Here is a 27,934-nt window from a genome sequence, read left to right as displayed (position 1 = left end):
AAGTACAGTATAATGCAGCTGAATGGAATTGGAACAAAAACTATTCAGATGTGGAAAAGTATAGATGTTCATGGCATAGTGAAGACCTTCATATGTACAGCACGCCTTTGTAATCTGACACATGCAAATGTCGTGGTGGTCTCAGTGAAAAAATACAGAGCGTGGCCTTATACTCCTATTAGGTTTCTCTTGAAAACCATCTAAAAATCATGGAGTCTATCCTTTCGATTTTTTTCGAATAGAAAAATTGGAATAACAAAAAAAGAAGGGTGGGGATGTAGGCAGTACAAAGAGAGGTACAAAATCAGGCTATCACAATACCTAGTGGTAGGTAAGTCATAATTTAAGTAGGAATTTAAAGAGCACATATATTTAAGAAGTGAAAAGAAGGGTAGGGCTGGATGCCGTAGAGCAGGGGTCCCCAACCACTGGTCCGCGGACCAGGACCGGGCTGTTGGGGTTTTTTTTCCGGTCCGCAGCGCCGCCCTTCCCCCTCTAACATACTGGCACTTTTGATCTCGACCAATCCCGCGGCCCTTTCAGCTGTGCTCTGCACTCCCACACTAAAGCTGCTAGGCTTGGGCCCTCTCCTCTCTGCTGGTGTGGAAGTAGCATGCCGCGACCAATCACAAGGCGTCCTCCTTTTGAACGAGCTATTGCTGGGGAAGCACTGAGGACTACGGCCTAGACTGAGAGAGCAACCAGTGGGCAAGTAGGAGGGAGGGCGGTATTAGTGTATCTTGACGCCACCGGAAGCTAGGGGTTTGACAGGGGGAATGCCCCTGTCACACCCCTAGCTCCCGATAGGGTAAAGACACAAAGGTCCTAGTAGCATCTCCATTGCTTTTAGTCTGCCTTGCTGGTTTAGGCTTAGGGTTCCTTTTCCACTTGGGCTTAGGCTAGGCTAAGAAGAAAAGGAGCCTTCACTCTAAGCCTGCAAGGCCGGCTAAAAGCAATGGAGACGCTGCACATGTGACTCACCGATAGTTCCGATGCCACTTCTTTAGGCTGCCTCCCGGGCCAGCGGAGAATGAGGCCTCAGTCCCGGCCGTCGGCAGATTGTTTTGTCGCATACACCGGGTTGCTGCTCCCAGCAGTCCCGCAGCTGTGAGTTCCGTCATGCGCGGTCCCCTGCGCACACTTCCTGCTCATGTCCCGCTGCCGCTGACACTCCAGATGGTGTGCCGCAGCTATCTGCCATCCCTGCAGTGCTGCTGCCGTAATCTGCGGGCGGCGGCCACCAGTGTTTTCTTCCCCCGCTGCTGTGGGCTCCCTGCTGGTAGTTGAGCTGCCTTGCCTCTGCTTCCCGTCCGCAATTTTACAATTACATCGCGGCGGTGGGGGTGGGGGGAGGGGCTTTCTGGTTTCTTGCCGCCGGGGAACAGCCTTTAATCTGGGCCAGCCTTAGTGGGCTGCCAGGACCTACAGCCCAACCACATATGCAGCCAATCACGTACAGGAGGCATCACCCCCTGTCAATCTTGACTCCACCAGGACTTCCTGGTGGCATCAAGATACACTAATACCAGGGAGAGCTGCCTCTGTGCCAGTAGTAGCAGCCGCGTCGGTTAACAGAAGACCTGCACAATCTCTTATCCTTAATAGGAGCTCCAAGGTAATCCTGCCACATTCCTGACCAAAGCCCCGCCCCTGCCCCACCCCCACCCTGCCCTGCCTGGCCATGGAAAAATGGTCTTGCTTAAAGCCGGTCCCTGGTGCAAAAAAGGTTGGGGACCACTTCCGTAGAGAACATCTTATGGAACCTGGTCTTCAAGGATTGCTGTAATAGGTTTATAGTAAGTTTCCTTCAGGGTGACCGAAGATGAAGTGTCCTATGTTAGTTAGTATAGAATCTAGATGCAGGTGTATCACTCAAGCAGACACTGGTGGAGACTGTAACCCAGAACACTATATTCGTTGTACCCTGTATGCTATCACACCCTGAACATGGAGAAATTGGAGTACTCACACTGATAAGGGTGACCTCAAATATCAATAATCTCAAAGCCCAGAATAACCCTGAAGGGGCAAGGGAACATGTTGGCACCTTTTGAGCCTCAAAACTGTTATGGGGCTCAGAAGTAAGGGAACAGGGAGTACTTCTTTTATTGATCTCTATGGAAGAGCATGCGCACACAGCCTTCTGAGAAGAGTTTGGGTGGATTCACACCGCTGAGTACGAGTTGCGCTCCAAATTCTTGGTCGCGACTTGCATCGCACAGGACCCAGTTACTCTATGGGCTCATGTCCACGGGCGTGTTTGAATTGTGGAATCCACGTGGTGAATCCGTGCAGAGGATCCGCAGTTCAAGCTGCTCATAGACCATCATGGGCGCCCGCAGCTTAATTAAAGCATGTGGATTTGTTTTGCGGACCTTCTGGCCCGGAAACAAATTGCAGCATGCTCTATTTTGCCACGGACCCCGCAGGGACGGCTTCCATCAAAGCCAATTGAAGCTGTCCGATCTGCGGCACACCCGCAAGTGTCACCGCGGAAAAGCAGGGGATTTAAAAACAAAAATCTCCACTGCGAGTGTATGTGTGCGGGGTGGGGCGTGCCAGCCGGCGAGTCTGCCCACATACTGGTGCGTGCCCCCACATCCACGAAGGAGAGGACGGACGACCCGCAAGTCCACGCAGAGGATCTGGAATGGTAAGTAATGTCCTCATGCCGTGGGCAAGGTGGAATTCCGTGGCGGGGCTTCTGCCCACAGAATCCGACCCGCCTGTGGAAATGAAGCCTATCCTGTCCGATGTACGGGAGACGCATATCTGCATGTTCTATTCTCATTTGCATGAAATAAAACATGCTACAATTTTTCTGTCTCGGAGCATCGCTGCGAGAGAAAAATCGCTGTGTAAATAGACCCATTGAAAAGAAAGGGCACAACTGGAGTAATTTTCATCGCCCTTATACTGTGTGCATGTGCTGACTTTTCAGGGGCACAGCGCTGGAAGGGGGGACCTGGTGAGGATAAAAAGCTCCTTATTTCCTCATATTTGAGCCCCACAACATAGTTTGAAGCTCAAATCTGCTGACAGCTTCCTTTTTAACATTCATGGGTACATGAAGGGACTAATGCACACAACCATAAACCACTGTTTATCAACCAAAAGCAATAAACTCTCCAAAGTAATAGTACTAGTGGAGACAGTGGCTGCACACCAAGCATGGACCAGCTAGAGTAAAAAAATAATCATAGTTACCAAATGTAAACTAGCTGGCAAGATCTAGTTATAATAGCATGGGGCACAAAAATAGTAGGACCTGCCAGGGCTGTATTTGGAGTTCATGCTGCCCTAGGCACTTTTAGTGATCACACCCCTATTGCAGAATCAAGTTAAAACTGCTGTCTGCCAAACGCTTGTCAGGCTCTAGAACTGATCTTAGTTCATAGATAAATTACCAGAACTGAGCTTACTGCATAGGTACAGTACCAGAATGTGTTGACTGCTGGGGAGACCTGACATGCGGTGGTCCATACCAATAGTCTGACTTGACGTTTGGCATGCACACTTTTGTTTAGCTTGAGTAGCCATTGACCATTGCAGGTGGCATCTTCCTGCGCAGCTTGATAAACTTTCCTTCCCCAGTCTTGGTCTTCTGCACCAATCAGATCATCCTAGAGGAGGTGGATTAATCAAGTCACACATAAAGGTGCCCCATAGAAGAGGTTAGTTAATGCGTGCAGTGGCTCCATCAGAGACCCCCCCCCCCCCCCTCACACTACCTCTACCCCGACACTGCTACAAAGATGGTCTGTAAAAGGTAGAAAAAGTAATGGAATAAAATGAGCCAAGGATCATCAGTCTGCTCTTAGGGCCCCCCCCCTAGAACTGGATGCCATAGGTACTACCCATCAGTGCCTAGTGGCGAATACAGCCCAGGAAACTGTGTACAATGGCAAACCCGAAGCAGCAGGAGCAGTTTACATAGCATAGCTGTCAAAGGCCGTGCATTACTGTGTGAACATTTATGTCGGAAGAACCTACCTCTACGCATATCACTCCTGGGTACATGAAAACCTGCATATCTGTCACTGAAGGGTTTAAAAAGGAGGGCATTAATAAGATGGACATAAAACAAAGTGCAAAGTGCAACACTCCTGGTTGGAAAGTGTGGTCCCCACTTTCAAAGGCTTATGTCTAGAGATGAGCGAGCATACTCGCTAAGGACAATTGCTCGATTGAGCATTGACCTTAGCGAGTATCTCCCCGCTCGGCAGAGGTTTGGCTGCCGGCACGGGTGAGAGGTGAGTTGTGGGAGTGAGCAGGGGTGAGCGGGGGGAAGAGAGGGAGAGATAGATCTCCCCTCCGTTCCTCCCCTCTTTCCCCCGCAGCTCCCTGCCCACTGCCGGCAGCCGAATCTTTGCTCCTGAGCGGGCAGGTACTCGCTAAGGGCAATGCTCGATCGAGCAATTGCCCTTAGCGAGTATGCTCGCTCATCACTACTCATGACCGAACAAGCAAAAAAAGAGATGAGCTCGCATTTTGGGATACAGATGCAAAAACCGTGGTGGTTCATTCTAGATGCAAGCAGAAAGCATTAGTGGGCCTAAAACGTTGCCGTTTCTGCTATTCTGTTTGCATCTGGAATAAACTACTATTATTTTTGTATCTGAATCCCGGATTATGTGCTTGCCATTTTTTTTGTTTATTAAAATAGACCTATTGATGAGGCAATATAACTTGCCACAACGCTGTCCCCATCCAGGTAGATGGTTAATGTAGAATAAATTTAGAGAATATAAAAATGAAGCTGAAACCAAAAAGTGGAACACCGATATAACCGTGCAACCCCAACCTTCAAAGGGATAATTTACTCAGTATAATGTTACTGTATGTAACAACCAAAATTCAATTGACCATGTGTGGTTGCACTGTGCATAATCTAAAAAGTCTCCCTGGAGAATCTGTCAATTCCAATAGCTGCCACGTGGCAGTGGATCAATTCATTCAGTACCAATACATTTCAAGCATTTGATGTTACTGTTATGCAACTCATTTACATGATGTGACGTATACTTGTGATGTCTGATCTCGTTGTCTCGATGTCTGATGTTCGCCAATGCAACACAGTAGCATATGTCCTTGTTTATAACCCCTTTAAAGAAAAAAATGTTTGTTTTTATATTTCTGAAGGGTGACAGTAGTAAAGAATTCAGTGAGTAAGTCTGCCTGTCCACGTCCGTGACGGAATATCGCTAGCGATATTCTGCCACGAGGGGGGAGCACTGAAAAGTCTCCGCGATGAGCCTATCTAATAGGCTCACCTCGGAGAATCGTTGCAAATTGCAGCATGCCGCGATTTTAATCTCGCGAGTGGGGAATCGCTGTGATTCTCCGCTCGTGGACGTCAGGCTGTGCTTTCTATAGTTAGCCTATGAAAAGCGTTCCCCGCGGGCGGATTATCGCCGCGGATAACGCAGTGACTTATCGCCCGTGGACAGGCTGCCTAAGTGTGTACATGCTACACTCTCTCTGCAGTGAAAACAACCACATTTGTTTCCAACCAGGTACCCCTACTTTGACCAGAAGTATATTGGCTATGCACATTACATACTACTAGGTTTCAGAAACATGCAAAGTGTAGGAAAATCTAATATAGAATTATTTTTATATAAATCGCCGACTTTACATTATGCCCAGAGACTCCCAAGCTCCAAATTTAAAGTCTGTGAGGGTGGAGGCTAAAAAACGTAAAGGAAGGGCCGAGATCGGAACCAGAGATACTGATGAGAGAACATAATGCTGCCAGACGTGGGCCGAGACTATAAAGCTCAGTAAGGAGTGAGAGGATAAAGGGTGAGATTTAACCCCCAAAAGAAAAATCAGAGGGACTCCTAAGATGGGGGACTCTATCGATGCCTTTTATTCCAAGAAGTCCACCAATGTTTGGTCCTAAAGTGCTGCGTAAACATAACGTTTAATGTTAGGGGCTTTCATATCACCTATTTCAAATTAAATTAAGAATAATCTGTGTAGTTTAGTAAAGAAGGAGTTTGGGATAGAAATCGCTGTGAATCTAAAAATGTAGAGAACGCTTGGCAAAACCATTTTAACTGCTGCTATCCTTCCCGCCCAGGAAATAAAAGGTTTACGGAAGTTATTTAAGAGTTGTGGAATGCAGTTAAGCATGGGCGAATATTTTTTTGTGTGACTGTATAGGAGCTCGGGCTTGTTAAATGAATACCTACCTTATAGATAATGTATGGAATGGTAACTCCATGCATACAGAAAGGAATTAATTATATCTTGCCTAGTTTTACAGTCGATCCCAACACCCTGCAATTCAGATTTTGTATTGTATACCATATAATATGAAATTTTACAAAATCAATGGGGTCCATTGAAGCTAAGATGACGTCATCTGCATATACTCCTATTTTGTATTTTTGATGTCCTAATTTAAATTTTTTTTCGATGTTTGTTCTAATCTGTTTGTTCTAATCTGTTTAGCTAGAAGGTCCATTAGAAGGGCAAAAGTAATGTGAGAGGGCAGCCCTGTTTAGTACCACTAGAAAATGTAAATAAAAGGGAAATGTACCCAGATGAAAAAACCATGCAGATGGTGCTGAATATAGCAACAAGAGTGCAGATTTAATGGACCAGAGAAACCTAAAGTAGCCTCTAAATAACCCAAGTGAATCCAATCAAACACCTTTTCTGCCTCTTGGGCTAGGAATAAAGAATGTGCATGTCCAAATTAAGCAGTCTTAATGAGATTCAGGAATCTCAGAGATGGGCAGGTTCCATGGGGAGCCTGTCTCTGTGGGACAAAACCCACTTGATCTGCAGAAACCAACATTGGAAGAATAGAAAAGAATCAAATGCTGAGGATCTTGGCATAAATTTTGCATCCGTATTCAATAGGGAAGTGGGATGAAAATTAGCTGGGTAGGTTTCTTTAGCAGGTTTGAGTAAAGTGACAATAAGAGCCTCTAACATTTCTGAGGAAAAGGAACCCTTATCCACTGCCTCATTAAACATCATCACCAGATAAGGGGCTGGAAGGCAAGAGTATATTTTTTTATAATCGCCATTAGAGAAGCCATGTGGGCCCTGGGATTTGAGAGGTTTTAAGGTTTTGATGGCTTCTAGAACTTAAGACCTAGAGATCGGTGTAGAAAGAGAGGCTAATTGGTCAGGTGACAGGCACAGGAGATTAATGCTCTGGAGAAAATTTGAAATCTCCTTCAATTGTCACTGATGCGTATTTGTATCTTCTCTTAGATTATAAAGAGGGGAGTAATATGAAGCAAATGCATTAGCGATTTCTTAGGGATTAGTAATTTTCTATCTAATCCTATCCTTAGATTTAAGTCTTTTAAATTGTCTTCTGTTCTTTGAGGTGTTGGATTAGATTTATTTAGGGAGTTAATATTATTAATTTGAAAGGTCAGTAAATTAATTCTTCCTCTTTCTTTTAGCCCTAGAACAGTATTTTATAAATAACCCTCTCATATAGGCTTTGTGGGCATACAACACTGAGAAGTTAATGGTAGAAAACTGACTGAGTTAATGGTAGAAAACATTTGTAATTCGGTTTTCAAGTTACATTCATGTTCTGGGTGAGAGAGAATATATTTATTAGGTCTCCAATGGAAGAAAGGAGAATAGGGAAACGTATGTAGTGACAAAGACACTGGGGCATGATCTGACCAGGTGATGGTTCCAATCTCAGTCCGTATAACCTCCCTATATCCTCTGGCATCCAATAGAAATAAATCAATTGAATTGGAAGATTAAGGCAAAGACCCATGCAGATAGCGCCTCTCTCTGCAAAAGTGGGACTATAGGGAAAGGTAATTTAGATCCGGAAGTGGAATTCAGAGTCTGATCCATAACTGATTGAAGTCATCCACAATATTAAAGTGCCCTTTTGTATCTTAGCAGTTTCTTTCAAAATATGTGAAAATTTTTAAGCTTGCTGCTTACATGGGAAATATTCATTCACTAAAGTGAGAGGGGCATTATTTATCTCACAGACAAGAATTATGGAACAACCTAAAGGATCTATGGATAAGTCCTGCTGAGAGAATGAATTACTGATTGCAATTAATACTCCTTTTTTTAAATTGATGGTCTCAAAATGAATATTGTTCCTTGCTTCCTATATCTGTTTCAGACACTCCCCATTGTCCCTCCGGAGAATTTCTCCAAACAACTGGAAACAGCATTTGCTCGACTTGTATGGGGAGGGAACCGTACTAGGATAGGTATTAAAACACTAACAAGACCTAGAGGGGATGGAGGAGTGGGGCTACCTGACTTAAGGATCTACCATTTGACCTCCATTGTAATGCATTTATTTGACTGGCATTTCCACAGGGGGTGCAAACAATGGGTGAGTCTAGAAGAGGATTTGTTGAAAACGAGACCTAATACGATAGAGCGCTCTCCTTTCGTGGAAAACTTCCTGAAAATGTGGGATAAATCAGCAATAAGATACAGACTGTCCAATAAGAGGGGACTATTAACTCCCTTATTTGGTAATCCAGATTTCCTGCCTGCTATGGAGGCTTCCAGCTTCCCAGGTTAGTCAGTAACAGACAGCATTCGAGTGTACCAGGTTTTGAGCAAGGTGGGGGTCCCATCATATGAGGACCTAAGGGCAGCACAACCAAAAAAATCATTATCATTCTACATGCAATTGACACATTTCCTGAAATCCAATTATACAAATTTCTCAACTCCACCCACTCCCTTTGAAACACTATTTACTAAGGGATTGCCCCCACTTAGATGCCTGTCAAAAATTTACCAAGAAATTATGGGGAATACCCTTGATTGGGACCCCATATTTTATGAAGCAGTGGGAACATGACCATGGATGTTCGATTGAACCCAGGGAGGGGGAGAAGGCCTTCTTACTGGCTCACAGGCTGTCCATGTCCTGTAGAGTACAAGAATGGAATTACAAAATAAAAAGGTGCTACAGATGTGCAGCTATGTTGCATCGCATTTCCCCTGCGGTTTACCGCCGGCGAATAAACTCCCGTGAACAGGGGGCCAAAATGGGGTAAATTATCTGCTGCCTCATTGGGTTTTTTTTGCCTTCCTCTGGATCAACAAGAGGGTGTGCAAACAGTTTGAATTGAATTGACACTGTCTTTTTTTCAGCCTATCATACTGTGTTGCTATGTTACATGTACAGCAATTTCTTGCTAAGTACTTATTATCAGAATTGTTGCATTCAATTATGCTAATCAGTATATATTTAAAAATTGCTGTAGATGCGAAAAATCGAAAGAAATTAACCCCTTAAGAGTCTTAACCCCTTGAGTGGCACGCCCGGAAAAGTTCTGTGACGAGCTCCACTGCTCATAGCAACATAGCCCGGAAGATTTCCGGGCTATGTATCACTATGGGAGCTGCAGAGCACAATGCCACAAGCTGTGACAGTGTGCTCTGCCTGCACAGTCCCACAGAGAACAAAGCAAGGGCTTTGAAAAACCAGCAGAAGATATTGCCGACATGTCGGCAATGTCCTGCTTTGTTTACAGGTTGCCATAGAGACCATCGGCTTGTCAGAAGCAAGCCGATGGTCTCTGTGGCAGGGAGAGCTGGTTGTTAGCTGTCAGAGGACAGCTAGGTACTAGCTCTTACAGCAGAGATCAGAGAAAACCTCCGATCTCTGCTGTGTTAACCCTTTACATGCTGCAGTCTATGTGACTGCAGCATGTAAAGGGCTGCCACTGCAGCATGTAAAGGGCTGTCACCATCGGACCCCTGGAATGTGATCAGGGGTCCTGATGGGTCCCTGTGGAAGTCCCCTAAAGGGACAAAAAAAAATAAAAAAATTTTAAAAAATTAAAAAAAAAAAAAGGAAAAAAATTATTAAAAAAATAAAAAAAACACTTGTCTCCCTTTACTTTGTAAAAAATCAAAAATACAATCACACATGTGGTATCCATGTGCGTCGTAATGACCCAGAGAAGGAAGTTAATACATTATTTAACCCCTTAATGACATGGCCCCTTTTTTCTTTTTTCCCCATTTCTTTTTTTCCTCCCCCCTGTTTAAAAAAACACAACTTGTCCCGCAAAAAACAAGCCCTCATACGGCCATGTCATGGGAAAAATGAAAAAGTTATGGCTCTTGAGACGCAACTGCAAAACTAGTTGAAATTCAATGATTAGACCATTTTAAAAAACCTGCCCTGGTGGGCACGACAGGGTGGTAGGAAACCTGCCACTCAAGGGGTTAATATGTTTAGCTTGTTTTAGCAAAAAGAAGAAAAATCAATATGAGAATCAAGTAGACATTGGGGGGGAAAAAAATCAAGATTTCAATTTTAGGCCAAATCGCGTATCCCTACTTCAAGGAATGAAATGCAATTCAGTTTAGAAATTTCCTTTCAAGGAAACTGTAATCTGTAGATTGAGGGTTACTCGTAAGGTGAAGAGGAATGGACTGCACCCACGGTAGCATTTTGCCAATAGCTTGATATTACAGGTGAGGTTCCAATTCACTTCATTGGTTTGCAATAAGAACCACTGCAGTGGGAACAGAGCTGTCTACTACCTGCAGAAATCAGTTTATTGCATGAGCACACCAGTCCGGTAAACAGCTGATCGTCGGGGGTCCCTGATGGTACCGCCCACCCACTGATTTACTATAGATGGACTATTCTGCACATAGGCCCTTAATAGTTTACAACTGGACAACTTCTTTAAAAGGTTAACAGCTGCAATCTGAGTTATCTTTGACTGCCGTTGTTGCTGTGGATGTCTATATACATCCTAACTGCACGAGGCATATGCAGTTAGGGCGTGTATATATAGCCATGTGGCTAATGGCAAGGGGTTAAACATGTTTTTTTTTTAAATTTTGTTTTACAACTTTGATGCCATGATCTATATTTTTTTTTAAATCCTGTAGTTTTCACATTGACCACTAGGCCTAATAATAGTCTGACATATCCTGTTCTGTAGAGAGAACTTTTCATCACAGGCAGGACTACAATAAAAGGTAAGACCTATTTACAGACAAAACATGATTCACAATAGGTGATGGTCACAGCTTACCTACTCCCCCTCTCTGCATAATGAGCTCTGCAAATGCTGACAAACATGCCTAGATCCTCCTCCCATAAGAGTTAATGAGTCAACACCTGTCCATTATGTAAATGACCCATAAGCCTGCTGTAAAGCATATCTCTAAAAGCGGCTCTAAAGCATATCACTGCAGCAAAGACAAGACGGCAGCTCCCATAGTCATGTATAGGCAATAGAATAAAAATTCACAATCAGAAAATAAAAATAAAAAAGTAAAATGTTTCTGTATCTGGCTTTCCTTACTAAGTAAATTATAGGTGAAAATAGGTGATACGTTCCCTTTGATGGATACTTGGAAAATTATGCACAGTTGGCAACTCTGATACTTGTTAATAATGGACAACAAGTACTGTTCCAGCTGTGAAATCTTGGAACGGAATAAAAAGTAACGAGTTTAACTGCTGTGCACTTTAGGAACCAGAATAATGAGCTCATGACCTTGCATTTTTGTACACTTCTTCTTTTTCTTCTTCTTTCAGATACCCTGTTAATTACAGCTTTGTAAGGTGAAGCCATGTCCGCACCGCTTTAAGGCTCTATTTATATGGGCAAGTTTGTTGTTGCTAAGCTCTTACAAGTCACACACCTTAATTTACACATCAGAAGTGACCGCAATATTCAGAAAATGAGGTATGGGGCTGGTCATGCAGAAGCATGTGTTGATCGTCAGTTCATGATCAGGCCAGAATGTATTCCTAAAGGGGTATTCTGGGCAGATAGTCACACTAATAACATAGAGCGGCACCTGGTGGTCTGTTCTGATCTCTATAGTTGTATCTGTTTAAATTTTGCTATAAGCACCAACTTGCACTCTTGCTCATCCCATTTTAGAATAACCTTTTTGTTTCTATTTCTGACAAGGCATTTCCATAGTCGAACCTGCAGGCATGCTGTGAGTGAATTCAGCCATACACATAAAATAACGATTAGCTGTAATGCGGCCAATCAGTCGTCCATAGGACCCTTTGTGCGGACGGTCCCACGAGCCACACTGATGGTTAAACTGAACAATCCAGGGAGTCCGTTTAAACACTAAAAAAACTGGAAATTACGCTTGATGATCCGTCTCTTCATATATGATGTAGTTGCAGCCAATCATGCCCAAAATTTTCCAATTTGCTGAATCACATTTTTAGCAGACGTCTGCCATCATGAACTATGAAAAACTAATGACGATCACTCAAAATGGCTAAAATCTGCAATTTTCAGGTGACTTTTAATTCGTGTGTATGGGCACCTTTTGAATGGGGTTTTGCCACTACCCAAAGTTCCTCTACAGCCACTCTGCACTTCCTGGTTGCCGCTGACTTGGACCTGTGACTGCTGCAGCCAATCACTGGTCACAGCAGTGACCTTCTATAGACAGTGATTGGCTGCAGCAGTCACAGGTCCAAGTCAGCGGCAACCAGGAAGTGCAGAGTGGCTGTAGAGCAGTTTTAGGTGATGGTAAAACCCATATTAATGTGTAGAGGGAGGGTTGTCTAGATAGCAGAGTTCTAATTTTGCACTTTTCTTGAGTGCTTTTGCTGCTCAAAGTTTATTTTAAATAAAGAAGATAAATCGGAAAAGTCATTGCTATATTTTTATGCCATCTCATTGTTTTGATGTGCATTTGCACCAAATGGTGTTGATTTTGATGTGGATTTTTCCACAGTGGAAGATCCGCAGCGAGTCTGCATATCTTAAGACCGGGCTGGGCAGCAGTGTCATGTGTTAACATATCTTTCAGGATGATTTCTGCATTTTTAAAAATTCTTCATTACTGACGTCTACTAATGGAACTAATAACTGTAGAGGCCCGCTGTGGACTGCAGCTGTAACCCTGCGTACAGCGGCTAAATTCTGCTGCACATAACAGCATACTCACGCAGGCAGTCATGCGCAGTACACTTTTTTTGGGGTGGGGTGGGGGTTATGTAATTGCGTATGGGTTGTGGGTATATTCGTGACCGTAGAGAACAATAAGCTCTGTTGCATATACATGTGGTAAAGTAGAACCTGGTGCATTTTATTTTCTGCTTGCGGATTACACAATTCCGACACGCTAATGTGAGTGGAGCTGCGCATTACATGGATCATACGCTCGCGGAATCCGCAATATAAAACCGGTCTAAGAGAAAGCCCACTGATTATTTTGCTTTTCACAACAAATATTATGCAAGTACTGTGTTTGCAGAACCAGGACAGAGTTCAATGCCCTCAAGTAAGAATAAAAGAGACGCTATAGATGGACCAAGATGAAGGTTCATACAGTCTTGTATGAACAACCAAGATAGGCAATGCTAAGGATTTTCTGTACTTCTGGTATCTCATTACTTATTGATTTGTACAGTATCCCCAGAGTGACACTCTTGATCTAATGCTGAGTAATTCTATACGTTCAGTAGCAGGCTTGGTAGAGCACATAGTTTACGCTGGATAACATCCGGGTAGTTCGCTCCATACTGAAGTAGTTTGTGATAAAGGGCTGGCCATTCTTTTAATAGTTTTGGATTGCCCCTCTACCGGCTGTATTTTTTGGCAATACTAATTGAATGTCTGCGAAATGGACACTTGCAATTTGATTTGCAAAGAACAGATGTTTTCTCTGCTGTCCAGCAGCTTTCAATAATATTCTTTAGAGTTGGCAAATTAGAGAGGAGTCAAGCGGAGATCTGTGCTGCCAGCGGGGATTGCTGCTGTGCTCGCTGCTGCTTCCACTTCTTATTCATTTTCATCCTTTGTAAAACAAATGAGACAATAGACAGCTTATATGTGTTGGAGGAGAAGAAGGCTATTGCCATACAGGCTTTCTTCACGGCCATCAATGCGACAGTTGCTGCACACTGGCCCTTTGTAATGTGTTTATACGTGAAATATAACATGACGTTACCATCAAGACAGTTGCAGCATAGCAAAGTTCTGTATAGTTTGTGACTTTTCTTCAAAACGGTTTTCTGTAATGAGACCAAAATTGTATTAACCATGACTTTTCTACATGTCCTACAGAATACATGTTCTAAACCTTCCCCTCCAGACGCATATATGTATTGCAGTTGTTTAGTGTGCTAAGGCCTCATGTCCACGGGCCCACACGGTTTCCACGTGCAGAATCCTGCAGCGGATTCCACCCGACCCGCAGAAATGAGGCCAGAAAATAAATTCTACTCACCTGTCCGGTCGCTGCGGGCTCTCCTCCGCAGCGTCCGGATCTTTCTTCTGCACGGCGGATGTGCTCTGGATGCCGCACGCATACGCCATGCCGTCTTTTTTTTTTTTAAACTCCTGCTCTTCCGCGATCCCGTGGCATGGATGCAATGACAGCTGCGTCTGTACCGCAGATCGGGATGGCTTCTATGGAAACCGTGGAAAGCCGTCCGTGCAGAAAAACCACACAAAAATGGAGCATGCTGCGGTTGTTTTCCCGTGTGTGCGATCCACACGCCAGGAAAAATGACACCCAAGTGTATTTAATAACCTGCAAGTGCCCAGTGATTCCCTTTGGGGAGCGGATCACGCATGCAGGAGTCCCGTGCGGTTTTTAAAATTACATTTTTACCATGTACCAAAGGCCTACATGTGTTTTGAGCCAACTCTATATAAAAAAATGGTGATCATTCCACAAAGTTTACACAAATTCTAACACTTTTGATCTAATTTACTGAATACAATGTTTAGGGCTAGACAATAAGCACAATTGGAAATATAACTACTATAATTCCACATCTACAGCAAACAAATATTTCAATTGAGTAAATTATGTTTCAAAAGCTATGTTTTGAAATGGGCCCATCATGATGTGTACAGTTGCAATAAAAAGTTAGCAAGCTCAATTGTAATTATCTGGATTTCTGCATTGATTATTCATAAATTATGGTCTGATTGCTATGCATGTCACAGTTATAGACAAACACAATCTAACTAAATTAACAGCCTACAGTTGTAGCAGTCATGTCTTTTATTGAGCACATTGAATAAACCTTCACAGTTCAGGAAGAAAAAAAGTGATTCTCTGTGTTAATGTTTCTTTTCCAAAGAAAATTGGAAGACTTTAATTGGAAAACGGTGTTTCAGTTAAGAAAATGAGATTGGGAAATGTGTTTCTGAGGTGCCTTGTCCATTAAATTCAGGCATACAAAGCTTGGTTACTCAGAAATCAGTTTGCATTAAAAAATGATGCATACTAACCAAACAACTTCCAGAAGATGTGTATGAAGGGCCAGACGAAAGTGGAAAAGGCCACAAAAGCATTGCTAAAGACATGTATGTACACCAGGGTACGGTTCGACAAATTATCTACAGATGGAGAAAATTCAGGACTTTTGCTACTCTCCCTAAGGCCTCATGTCCACAGGCGGGAGCTCGCAGCGGAATCCGACCCGGCCGGTGACCCTACTTACCTGTCCGGCTCTTCTTTTTTCTGCACCTTGGATATGTGCGGCCAGCGCACATGCGCAGTGCTTTTTACAATTTTTTTTTCAAACTCTTGCTTTCCAGCGGATCGGACGGCTTCCATTGACCTCAACAAAAGCAGTCAGTGCGGGAACCGCACCAAAATGGAGCATGCTGTCATTTGTTTTCCGCCGCATGCGAAATGTGCAAACTGAAGTGCGGACGCTCATACTTCCCTATGGGCGGCTTGAAGTGCAGATCTTCCGCAAATCAAATCCGCCCCTGGACAATGGGCCTAAAAGTGGGCTACCTGTTAAGATTACTCCAAGAGCACAACTGACAATCCTGAAAGAGCTGTGAAAGAACTCAAAGGTAATAGTAGAAGACTTTCCAAATAGCAAAAAGTGTTGTTTGGGTGTCCACCATTTGAAAAACACTGAACAAGAATGGTGTTCAAGTAAGCATACCACAAAAGAAGTCACTGATGTCCAAAACAATCGTTGTCGTCCATCTTGTATGTCCAAGACCATCCGAATGTTCCACAGTGCTTCTGGGAAAAATATTCTATGTACAGATGAGTTAAAAGTGGAATTTTTTAACGGAAATCTACAACAATATTTTTAGAGGGAAAAAAACACTGCAAACTAAAATCTCATCCCAACTGTAAAGCATCATGGAGGAAGTATCATGGTTTGGGGCTACTTTGCTAACTCAATGCCTGGAAGCCTTCTAGGGTGTATCAAAGCATTTTACAGGGGAATACAGTAAACCATGAGTAGCATTGCTCTTAAGCTGTTTTCAGCTAAAGTCGATGTGTCAGGGCAGCAGCAGTCCCTCAAATGAAGTTGCATTCCTCAGATAAGGGCGCTGACCGCTCCATGACCCCGGGCGCCATTCAGTGTGCCGGCGCGCAGCTGATGCTGGTCACTTCCTGCTTCTCCTGCATCAGCGCACACGTACTCCTCCCCCTTCCCTCTCCACAGTGCACAGTGCCGTCTGAACGTTGCTGTGTCTGCCTGCCTCCTGACACACTACAGCAGCTGAATCCCCAAAGTGCCGGCTGAACGCTGCCTGCCTCCTGAATCCCCACTGTACTGCAAAATGTAAGTACTGTACAGATGAGTACAGTAAAGAAACATTTGCAAATAATGTAATTGTGATTTTGATAAGAATCAGATCACGTTTTATTCGCAATCCATGAAGAGATCCAGGTAAATCCAAAAAGTTCACAACTTTTTCTGGAACACGTTCCCTCCTGCAGTTGCAACATATCTTGGCTCATGTCATGTGATATATGCTGTAAATATAATTTTATACTAATTGATACCAATATAAGGTCTGCAAGGGGTGGGGGTGGCGGCAATTGCCCTCAGGGATGGTTGTCTGGAGAATAAAGGCCCTTTAACAAATGCCACTTGACAAAGTATGTTGATCAGCACTCACCCTTGCCATTCACACTTGGCAGAGGATCACTGGCATGGGGCTGAACAATTGTTGGTATGATCATTCGGCCCCCATACAGAATATATTATGCTCTTCGAAAAGGCACAATTAGTCGAATGAGTGTTTTGGTCATTTATTGGCTGATCAAAGCACTTTCAAATTAGCTAATTAAGGAAGTAAATATTCGTTTTGATCATTGGCCTGCATAAAAGGGCCTTGAGGCGCAAAAGACAGAGGTCAACTTTCATCGAACATTTACTTAGCAAGTTTACATTGTTCTTCAATTCCCTAACACCAGGAAGGAGTCCAAGGTCTGCTTCGGCACTTTAGGGACAAGCTCTCAATGCCAGTAATATTCGGCCACTTAAGAAGTCGCTTTGTGCAAACAGTCAATGTGATCAAATACTCTTCTTGTCATCTTGAACGGTTACTCCCCAGCGCCATATTGGTTAGTGCATGGTCTAACTCAACCCTGGAGAGTCATTGCATGTCATAATATCATTTAACAGGGATATATAACGTAAACCTTTTCCTCCGAACTCCTCCTGCAAAGAAAAGTATGTCCCACATAAAAGGGACTTTACACTACTAAGGACATTTTCTCTTCTGGTTATTTTATCTGTTCATGTCAGCTACCTTTAGTAAAGCTATTATGAACCTTCTGAGAGCTCACCTGTATTTAAAGGGGTTGTCCCGAGGCAGCAAGTGGGTCTATACACTTCTGCATGGCCATAATAATGCACTTTGTAATATACATTGTGCATTAATTATGAGCCATACAGAAGTTATAAAAAGTTTTATACTTACCTGCTCCGTTGCTAGCGTCCTCGTCTCCATGGTGCCGACTAATTTTCGGCCTCCGATGGCCAAATTAGCCGCGCTTGCGCAGTCCGGGTCTTCTGTAGTCTTCTATGGAGCCGCTCGTGCCAGAGAGCGGCTCCGTGTAGCTCCGCCCCGTCACGTGCCGATTCCAGCCAATCAGGAGGCTGGAATCGGCAGTGGACCGCACAGAAGAGCTGCGGTCCACGAAGACAGAGGATCCCGGCGGCCATCTTCAGCGGTAAGTATTGAAGTCACCGGAGCGCGGGGATTAAGGTAAGCGCTCCGGTAAGCTTCCTTTACTTCCCTGCATCGGGGTTGTCTCGCGCCGAACGGGGGGGGGGGGTTGAAAAAAAAAAAAACCCGTTTCGGCGCGGGACATCTCCTTTAAGAGCTGCTAGTGGAGGTTCTCAAATCGGCTGATAAGGGGGGGAAAGTTTTCTAAGTTTTCTTTTAAGGGAATTTATTAATTGATTTACATCACTTTTCTGCAAAGAAAAGTCACAAATCAAGGCACATGCCATATTTTCGCCCAAATTTATAACTTTTCTGCCACTCGTTTTGCACAGTGGCAAGAAAAGTGGGTGGGGTTAATGGGAAAATGGGCATGTTCTCCACATTTTAACATACTAATTTTAAAGCAAGAAAGTAATGCCACTGTAGCGCAAATCTATGAGCTGTTGTGGATTTCAAGGCAGATCAAACTGTGAAACATTTTATTAAAGTGTATACGCCTTTTAGTAAAAGTGGTGCAAAATTATCCAATGAGCATTAGTTTTAGATTGCCGTGTAAAACCTCATTTTTAATGAATTTCCCCCTTTTGTGCTTTATAATCCTACAATTTAGTCGGCTTTTCTCTTGCCCTAAATGTCCTCTTATGTATACAGGCTACATTCACCTGCAGGCAAGTCTAGTAGGTCTTTTGAATTGTGAAAAATTAACTTTTAGTTATTTATTAATTTATCTATCGCTATTTAAAGGGCATTCCTCATACAAATGAGGGCCAAGAACACTGGGCAGAAGTGTTATCTTCAACTTGTGTAAATCTAATCTAAAACTTTTGGAGCAGTATTTATAAAGATATTAATTTCTGCATACATTTACCGTAAATTGTTTTAGTTTTAGACTACGACTGTTAAGCACATACATGGTTAAATTAATGGATTCCTTTATTTCTTTTTACAGGAATATTTTTATCCCAGATACTTAGGTAAGTGCTAATTGTCTTTTAGATAATTTTTGATTCGCAGACTGTGAAATCAGAAATGAATAGCCATTCTATGTCACTGTGATTGGTAACTGCTTGTGATGAATTAGATGGTTAAGCTGTTTCTGCTGTTTTGATAGAGGTGTGAGAGGTTACTATTGGTACTGACAGGTGTTGTTGACATATTCAGCTTGGACGCAGTATATTTACGCAAAGAAAGTGTAGTTTGATGGGTGGCTTCACGCACAGATTTTTTCCCCCAAAAATAGCCTCAGTTTTGTTTCAGTGTCTTAAGCCTTTTTTTTTTTTAACCAAAACCTCATATTGATCCAGCAGGACAAAGAAGTCTTACCTTTTATAACTCCCATATTCTTTGAGTTGCCTTTTGGCTTTGGCTCAAAAAAACTGCAACGAAAACTGCACAGTTTTTTTTTTACAAGAAAAAAAACCCTGTGATGAACCCTACTCTCTGAGTTTTCAAATATAGCAGAGCATCTAATACAATAATTCGAACATATAAAGAAAGCTGGCTGCCCGTCAAATACAGAATACAATTTAAACTCCCCACCGTCATCCACAAAGCGCTCCACAGCACCGCCCCGCCCTACATTGCTTCCCTCATCTCAATTCACCAGCCAGCCCGCGCCCTCCACTCTGCTAATGAAATCAGACCAAGTGCCCCTTTAATTCAGACCTCTCATTCCCGCCTCCAAGACTTCTCAAGAGCAGCCCCTGTCCTCTGGAACGCGCTACCAAAAGATATCCAGGCAATCACTGACACATTAAACTTTAGGCATGTGCTAAAAACGCACCTCTTCAGGGAGGCATACCATATCCCCTAAACCAAACCCCTCTGTACTCTGCCTGATAACATGCTCCCTGCCCAGCTGACTGCAGTTCCTGCAAGCCGTAATCAACCGCCTCCTACAGTCATACCGATTCCGCCATTATACGGCCTGACCATTATCTGTGTGTATAGTATCCCACACTCTCCATCTCGCCTTACCGTGCAGATCTGCAGCCCCTTTACCTTCTGTAGCACCCTACTACTTGTAGTATGTAAGCTGGCTGGAGCAGGACCCTCACCACTACGGTTTCCATCAATTGATTACTTCATGTAACCGTGGTCTTGTGTTATTTCCCCTGTCTTGTAAGCGCTGCGGAATATGTTGGCGCTATATAAATAAAGATTATTATTATCTACAATGATACCTATTTCAAATGACAACGTCTTCAGGTTTGATCACTGAGCGCTATATGTAATTGCTCATAGAAACATTTCATTTACAGTAGATATTACTGCCTACTGCACGGCACTGCCCTTAGTACAGTGCTGCTCCACCAGGAGCTTGAAGGAAACGCTTCCCTGCTGACAGAAATTTCATAGATGGAAATGTCCATCAGATCCAACAGTTGTTAGTTGGTGACTTGAAAAAGTGCTTACTTTAGACAGAATTAAAGGAATATGAAGCTTACCAATAGTTCAGTGGTTTGTTCTACCAATGCAAGTGAAAGGGAACCATAGGGAACATACAAGTTTCTTGATATCCAGATTTTTACTAATATGGAAACCCAAGATAAATGTTTCTCCTCCCATGGAACCGCTACCTCCAAAAGAGCATGGCATGGAAAAATAATTTCATAACTCTTGTATTCTGGCCAAAATTTTGAATGGGTTCATTCACACTTGCGATATTTCCCTGCATGGCACCGCATTGCGCTGCAATGTGGGAAACAAGTTGCAGCCTGTCCATTGTTTTAGCGCTATCACCAATTGCTTTCCATGAGGCCGGGGGCAGCATTGAAAGCGATGGGTGAGCTTTGTGATCCTCTGCCGATGCTGTGACAGCAGTGGCAGGGAATTCCGTCATCCCCTCATCACTTAACACAGCTGCTGTCCCATTGAAAGCAATGGGATGAAGGGATTTCCTGCAGTGATGCGAGGCTGTTTTCACATGAAAGTGTCTCACATCCAGGGGTCTTAGAAGGTTTGCGAAAGCGATATCGGGTCTTGAATCACAATCCGATTTCGTTCTCGCCAGTGTTCAGGAGCCCTGAGGGAATTGCAGTATACTCTGAGTGATCCGAGGATCATATGTTCAAGTCTCATGCTAAAACGTAGAACAAAAACAAAGTGTTTTGAAAAATAAAAAAATTGCAAATAAATCCAAAAATCACCTTTTTTTTCCGCTTACCACTTGCCTTAGATTTATAAAACAAAACTCTTTACATAATTAGTATCACTATATCTGTAATAAGCCATACAATAAAGTGAACACAACAGCATGGTAAACATAATGACACAAGAAAATATTAAAAATGTGTTCTCTTTTTAATCTGCATATATAAAAAATAGAAAAAAAACAAACAAAAAACCCACTATATTAGCTATAGATATATTTTGATAACTTTATCCTGAAAGACATTTTGGTTAGGAAGATATGTAATGTATACTGCACAGTGAATGTCGTGAACCAAAAAACATTGTGGAATTATTGTTTGTTTTTTTTTTCATCCCCTTGTCCCCAAAGAAAGATGTAACAAGTTATACAATACATTATGTACCCCAAAACGGTTCCATTTGCATTAGGCAATACAAATCAACCCATGAAAAACAATGTAGGAGATTTGGTTCTGATTTTGCAAAATTTTCTGCACTGAATCCGCCCAGAGAAACTCGGCAGAAATCTGTGGCAAGTCCGCTACAAATATGCACATGGATTTAGCCCTGTTAATGGGCTAAAAATCAACCCCACACACAGTGTCACTGTAATGATCATGGACCATAATATTAACTCCATACTGTCACTCAACAACACCCACTATGCCAAGACCAATCTTACCAATAGTAACCCTGCATATCGTCACACCATCACATATTACCACCAGATAGTGAATAATACCAACACACTGAATAAAGCTCAATATTACCAATAAGAAGACTATATGAGAGCCAAATAGTACCCCCAAACTGTGACCACATTATGTCACCATAGTGTTACTGGAAAAAACACTACGAGGACCAATAATACACCCCCAACCCTCATACAGTGACCATATATACCAGATCTACACAGGCACTTTACAGACCATATAAATGATTACAGTATCGTTATATCCAGTGATCACAGGTGACCTCTCCTCTGACTGGAGTCATTCACTTTCCCTTTTTACTTCAACCGGCCCAGGCCATCGTGATCACTTCTTCCGGTCATAACTTGTCTCTGCTGAATTTGACAAACCGACATCTGTAACTCCTCAATTCATTTTACAAACTTGCGCATAATCTCCCCATTCATCGTGCCACAGATAGTAGTGATGCCATCTGAGGTGGCATCACTACTATCAGTAATCGTATCCCTCCTTTAGTGCTCCCTGTAGACCCCACATAGTAGGTGCCACTCTTCATTTCTTAAACACAGTAAAAGTGCCCCGCTTAATAATAATGCTCCCCCTATGCGCTCACTCAGTAATAATGCCACAAATAGGCCCCCACTCAGTAGTAATGCTCCACATAGGCTCCAAATCAGTAATAATCCCCCTCACAGGCTCCGTTCAGTAATAATACCAGTCACAGGCATCCGTTTAGCAAGAATGCCCCATATAGGCCCCTACTTAGTAATGGCACCCCATATAGGCCCCAACTCAGTAATAATGTACTTCACAGGCCCCCACTCAGTAATAATGCTCTATATAGATTCCTACTAAGAAGTAATGCCCCATTCAGTAATAATCCCCCTCAAAAGCTCCCATTCAGTGATAATAGGTAGTTATTCCCCTCACAGGCCTCCACTCAGTTATGATGCCCATCATAGGCCTCTGTCCCCCCCACTCGGTTGGACTCGCCTATGCTGCTCCTGGCCTCTGCAGTCCACACTGCCAGCAAAGCTCACTTCCAGGTAGAGGGATCATGTGATCGTTGAGGCCAGTGTGTGTCACACTGCGGGTGAGCAGTGCTGGCAGCGTGGACTGCAGAGACTGGGAGCAGCACAGGTGAATGTAACATTTCACTAGCAGCGGATTATCAATAGAGGTAATTTGGTCGGTTGTGGGCCCGATGCAGCTGCCCCTATTGCCCTATTATAATCCGACATTATAACAGTTTTGCCTTCATTGGTTTTCCAGCAGTTTGAGTCAGTGTTATACTTGAGGCCTGCTATATTAGTTTTGGAATATGTAGATGACACCCATGAATTATTCATTGATGTATTTAAATTACCATATTGTATAGACTACATGATGTGAAACCTCTGTTTTCCAGAATGCTTTGAGAAGTATGCCTTTACAGACAGGAAAGACCCAGATCTCTCTACATGTATCCACAGTAAGTCATGCTTGCCTTTCTGCAAAATCCTTTTACTCATCCTCCAGCCTTATTCAGATGGCTGCATCTCCCTTCTGTGTGCTGTATGTGTATTCATGGATCACACCGGGACCTAATAGAGCCCATGAGGCTATTCACATGGGTGACGTTTTACACAGACGGATGGAAATAAATCACTGTATATCCTATTCTGCTCCGTATCTCGTATGAGTATAGGCCATGCAGATCGGATAGTGCCCAAGATTCCCAGGCACTAATTCCATAACGGCCATCTGAATGTGGCCTTAAAGTGTTTTTGAACATTTAATTACATTTTTAATGCAGTATTGACAAGTTATAGTTTTGTAGAAATATTCTCCCTTCGGTGCTTCCAACATATTAGGCCACCTGCACACGGGCGGCTTTTTGCTGCGGAATCCGCAACGGGCGTCCGCCTCCGGGTTCCGCAGCAAATACTTTCCATAGCATGCAATGGAAAAGTGATTCTTCCTGCACACGAGCGGAAACCAATTGCAGTTTCCAATCGCAGGAGGAAAAATCGCAGCATTCTCTATGTACCTGCGGTGTCCGCACAGACCGCTTCCATTGAGGTAAATGGAAGCCGTCTGACCCGCAGCCTGCCTGCAGTTGACATTGCGAATGGGCTGGGGATTCTGCGGGAAAAGAAGGAGTTTAGAAAAAAATCTGTACTGCGCATGTCAGACGGCGGCTTGCTGTGATCATCTGCAGTACAGAATGACAGATATGCAGGGTTGCCGGAATCCGCTGTGGGAAAAAACAATTGCACCAGTTTTCTGTTTATTTTTTTTAAAATTTTACAGTGTTTATGATGTGGTAAAAAATGTGTTTTACAGGTCAGTACAGTAATGGAGATATATATATATATATAAATCGGCTGGGTATTCACGCCGGCCGATATACGGCGTCCCTCTCTGCAGGGGGAGGAGGCTGGAAGAGCCAGGAGCAGTGCACGGAGCTTCTGCCCCCTCTCCGCCTCCTCCCCACCCCTCTGCACTATTTGCAATGAGAGGAGGCCGGACGGGGGTGAAGCTAGGTTCTGTGAGTTAGCTCCGCCACGTACTGCCCCTCCCATTGCAAATAGTGCCGAGGGGCGGAGAGGGGGCGGGAGCTCAGGGCACTGCTCTCCTCCTACCCCTGCAGAGAGGGACGCCATATATCGTCCGGCGTGAATACGCGGCTGATATATGGTCGTCTAAATAAGCCCTAATAATGTAATAAAATACTTTGAACTTTAAGGGTTGCAGTGATACCAATTATGCTTTTTTTATTGTTTACAATTTTTTTAATGGGAAAGGTTTTTTTTTGTTTTTGTTTCTTTACTTTTTTTTTTGTTGTTTTATCTTTTTTCTAGTAAACTTGTGACCGATTAATTGCATCTACAAAATACAGCAATACTTTTACATGGGCATATTAGGTTTAAACACATGGCAGCCTGGGAAGCCTTCACCTGCAGTTGACTGCTTACATGCCGTGGTTAGCTTCGACCAAGGCCTGCAGTCGTTGGGTTTGCAGTGTGCTCCTTTCCCAAGCCTGTGTCATACTCATCCCACACCTCTGTGATGTGCATCAATTGACATTGCGGACGGGCTGCTGGTCGGACGGCTTCCATTGACTTCAAACCACGTCAAAATAGAGCATGCTGCGATTATTATATTTTTTTTCTTTCATCTGCGAGCAGAAACTGCAATTGGTTTCCACTCATGTGCAGGAAGAATCATTTTTCAATAGCGTGCTATGGAGGGATATTGCTGCGGAATCCAGAGGTGGATGCCCGCTCCAGATTACGTACTGTAGCTAAACTATAGTCACAAATCACAGCTCTGTCCTAATAGAGCTGAGCAAAAAGCCGTCACAGAGCAATAAATAGCATGTAACCATCCCCTGTAGGGGCTGACTTGCATGTACGTACCAATTTTGAGCTCCTGACTGAAGGGTCCCTTTAAATCAGTATGAAACATTAGCTGATCCAAAAGTCAGTGTGGAATTTGAAAATAGGATATCAAATCAAAACTTCTTTATGTAATTGTTGTTAGTGGACTCTGAGTTATATCAGCTATTTTGTTGATATTGGAATCTGCTCAATAGTTCACTTATAAAAGCTCATTCAGCAAATATCTGACATTCCACACTGATTCATCAGTTCCTTCCTCATTTCCCTGAAACTCACTGCACAGCTGCAAGATAAGACTTCCAAGCAGCGCTTGTTGACTGCAGAAAGGCTGCACCTGATCACATCAGTGTTTCTGTAAAACAGAAACCCACACTTTCTAGAAGTTTCCTCTTTGAAACTGTAAACAAGGAAAATGCACGCATAGCCTGACATAACTCATTACAAGAGTTGTCCAGTTAGTTTTATGTATGACCCTTGACTTTGCTCTTACTTTGGGACCCTCTTCGAAAGATGGTGCAGGCTAAGCAGCAGCACATGTAAAAAAGACTTGGGTATACTAATAGATCATAGACTGAACATGAGTCAACAATGTGATGCAACAGCCAAAAAAGGCAAACACAATTCTGGGATGTATTAAGAGAAGCATAAAGTCTAGATCACATGAGGTCATTATCCCCCTCTACTCTTCCTTAGGCCTTAGTCAGACGGGCGTTTTTTCGCGCGATTTGCGCATGCGCATGCGATTTGCGCATATAAAGAACCAATGGTTCGCTATGGTATCGGTCACATGTCCGCTTTTTATGCGGATATGCGATAAATTATAGGACACGACGATTCGCAGATCGCGCCTATCTGCGTTCGGCGTTTTATGTGCGCGCCAAAATCATTTTTTTCGCTGGTCAGTCTCAGTTTCATGCGCATTTTGATGCGCACGGCGATTTTTCTCCGGTCAGACGGGCGTTTTGCTGCGACGATTAACGCGGCTAGGTGCAGATTTTTCCCGCGATTTTTCGCCACCGGTCATGCGATTTGCGCATGCGACATGCGATGCGCAAATCGCGCGAAAAAACACCCGTCTGACTAAGGCCTTAGTCAGAGCTCATGTGAAATACTGTGTCCACTTCTGGGCACCCCACTTTAAAAAAGACATAGACAAACTGGAGCAAGTTCAGAGAAGAGTTACCAAGATGGTGAGCGGTCTGCAAATCATGTCCTATGAGGAACGGTTAAAGGATCTGGGAATGTTTAGCTTGCAAAAAAGAAGGCTGAGAGGAGACTTAATAGCTGTCTGCAGTGTGACAGCCCTTCAGATATTTGTAGAGGGATCAGTCCTATTCTCATTTGGACAAGGAAAGACTAGAAGCAATGGGATGAAACTGAAAGGGAGGAGACACAAATTAGATATCAGAAAAAACTTTGACAGTGAGGGTGATCAATGAGTGGAACAGGTTACCATGGGAGGTGGTGAGTTCTCCTTTAATGGAAGTGTTCAAACAAAGGCTGGACAGACATCTGTCTGAGATGATTTAGTAAATCCTGCACTGAGCAGGGGGTTGGACCCAATGACCCTGGAGGTCCATTCTCACTACCATTCTACGATTCAATTGAGGCAGACACACAGCTCTAAATTTAAATCATTTTCCTCCACATGAGATACAGAGTATAATGGCTGCCAGAGCATGGTGATAACGGTCTTAACCCTTTTTACGATCAAGTGTGCTAAATTTATGATGCTTTGTCCTGGGCTTTAATCCTGGCCAATAGCAGAAGTATGTCGCAGTACTAAGGCTCCTGCAATCAAGCAGGAGGAAATCGTGTCCTCGGCTGTTAGTGTTAGCCGGGGACCAGAAGGAGAAGGTTAATTGCTTTTGTCTTCTCCTTTCCAGACTATGTAGTGCTCAATGAGCGCTAGGTAGTGCAGAGAGAAAGAAGAAAATAGTTACAAAAAGTTTCAAAAAATTACATATTCAACATAAAAAAGAAAACGAACTGCTGCCAACCAAAACCGTCGTCATAGGCACCCTGTACTCCAAAACGACACAAATGATATATCAAAACATCGTGAACAAAATAAGGAACCCATTAGTGTAAATATACTAATTTTAGAGATAAGCAAATTAAAAAAAGAAAAAAGATTTTCATTTATAATTGCTTTTTACCCTAATAAAACAAACAGGGAAAAAAGTTAGTGAAAAAAAATAGCCCTACAGTTCATAGGGGGAAAACGCAGTAAAAATAATTTTGGTAGCTGAAGAAAAATAATAGGGCAGTAAAACCACCGCATGAGTAAAGTCCCCGAAAAGTATCTGACCCTTTAGGACCAAAACACGCTGGTTCTTAAGGGGTTATCCCAGAATTTTAATCTTTTTTGGAAAGCCCTTTAGCCTACTAGCATATGTTAAGTAGCCTAAATAATGCTCCCAGACGCTCACTGGCTACTTTCCTGTTGCCCTTTTTGGCTTCTGGTCCTCCATGACTGTCTCTCTCTCTTTCCAGTGTGAAGCGAGCGGCCTATATGACTATATTTCCCTAAAACACCTTGTTTCTCCTCGAAATACATTGAAAAGATTTATGAAACTGTCATTATTATCCATATCAACCAATCAAAGCACAGCCGCCGCCTTGTATTCTACTCTAGAAAAAGCTGCTGTGTGATTGTCGCACAGCTGGATGGAAGGACCGAATGATGGCCTCTCACACAGGCGATAAAATCGTGGTAAAATCACATCTTTACTCACATGATTTTTGAGCATCAGCAATGCTATTTCTTAAGAATAATATTGCATCGCTGCCGCCT

The 27,934-nt window shown here is 43.2% G+C and overlaps 1 protein-coding gene across 2 annotated transcripts in view; it reads left to right on the top strand.

Moving 5' to 3' along the window:
• GAS6 (growth arrest specific 6) overlaps positions 1 to 27,934 on the top strand; it is a 96,909-nt gene that overhangs the window by 8,777 nt on the left and 60,198 nt on the right. For both annotated transcript variants that reach the window (XM_066577233.1, XM_066577224.1), the window contains 2 exons: positions 18,880 to 18,904; positions 23,163 to 23,225. In XM_066577233.1, coding sequence (XP_066433330.1) covers positions 18,880 to 18,904; positions 23,163 to 23,225 — 88 coding nt within the window. The remainder of the gene's footprint in view (positions 1 to 18,879; positions 18,905 to 23,162; positions 23,226 to 27,934) is intronic.

The sequence above is a fragment of the Eleutherodactylus coqui genome, chromosome 1 (assembly GCF_035609145.1).
Source record: "Eleutherodactylus coqui strain aEleCoq1 chromosome 1, aEleCoq1.hap1, whole genome shotgun sequence".
In the NCBI taxonomy this organism is placed as follows: domain Eukaryota; kingdom Metazoa; phylum Chordata; class Amphibia; order Anura; family Eleutherodactylidae; genus Eleutherodactylus; species Eleutherodactylus coqui.
This window is presented reverse-complemented; position numbering and strand designations above follow the sequence as displayed.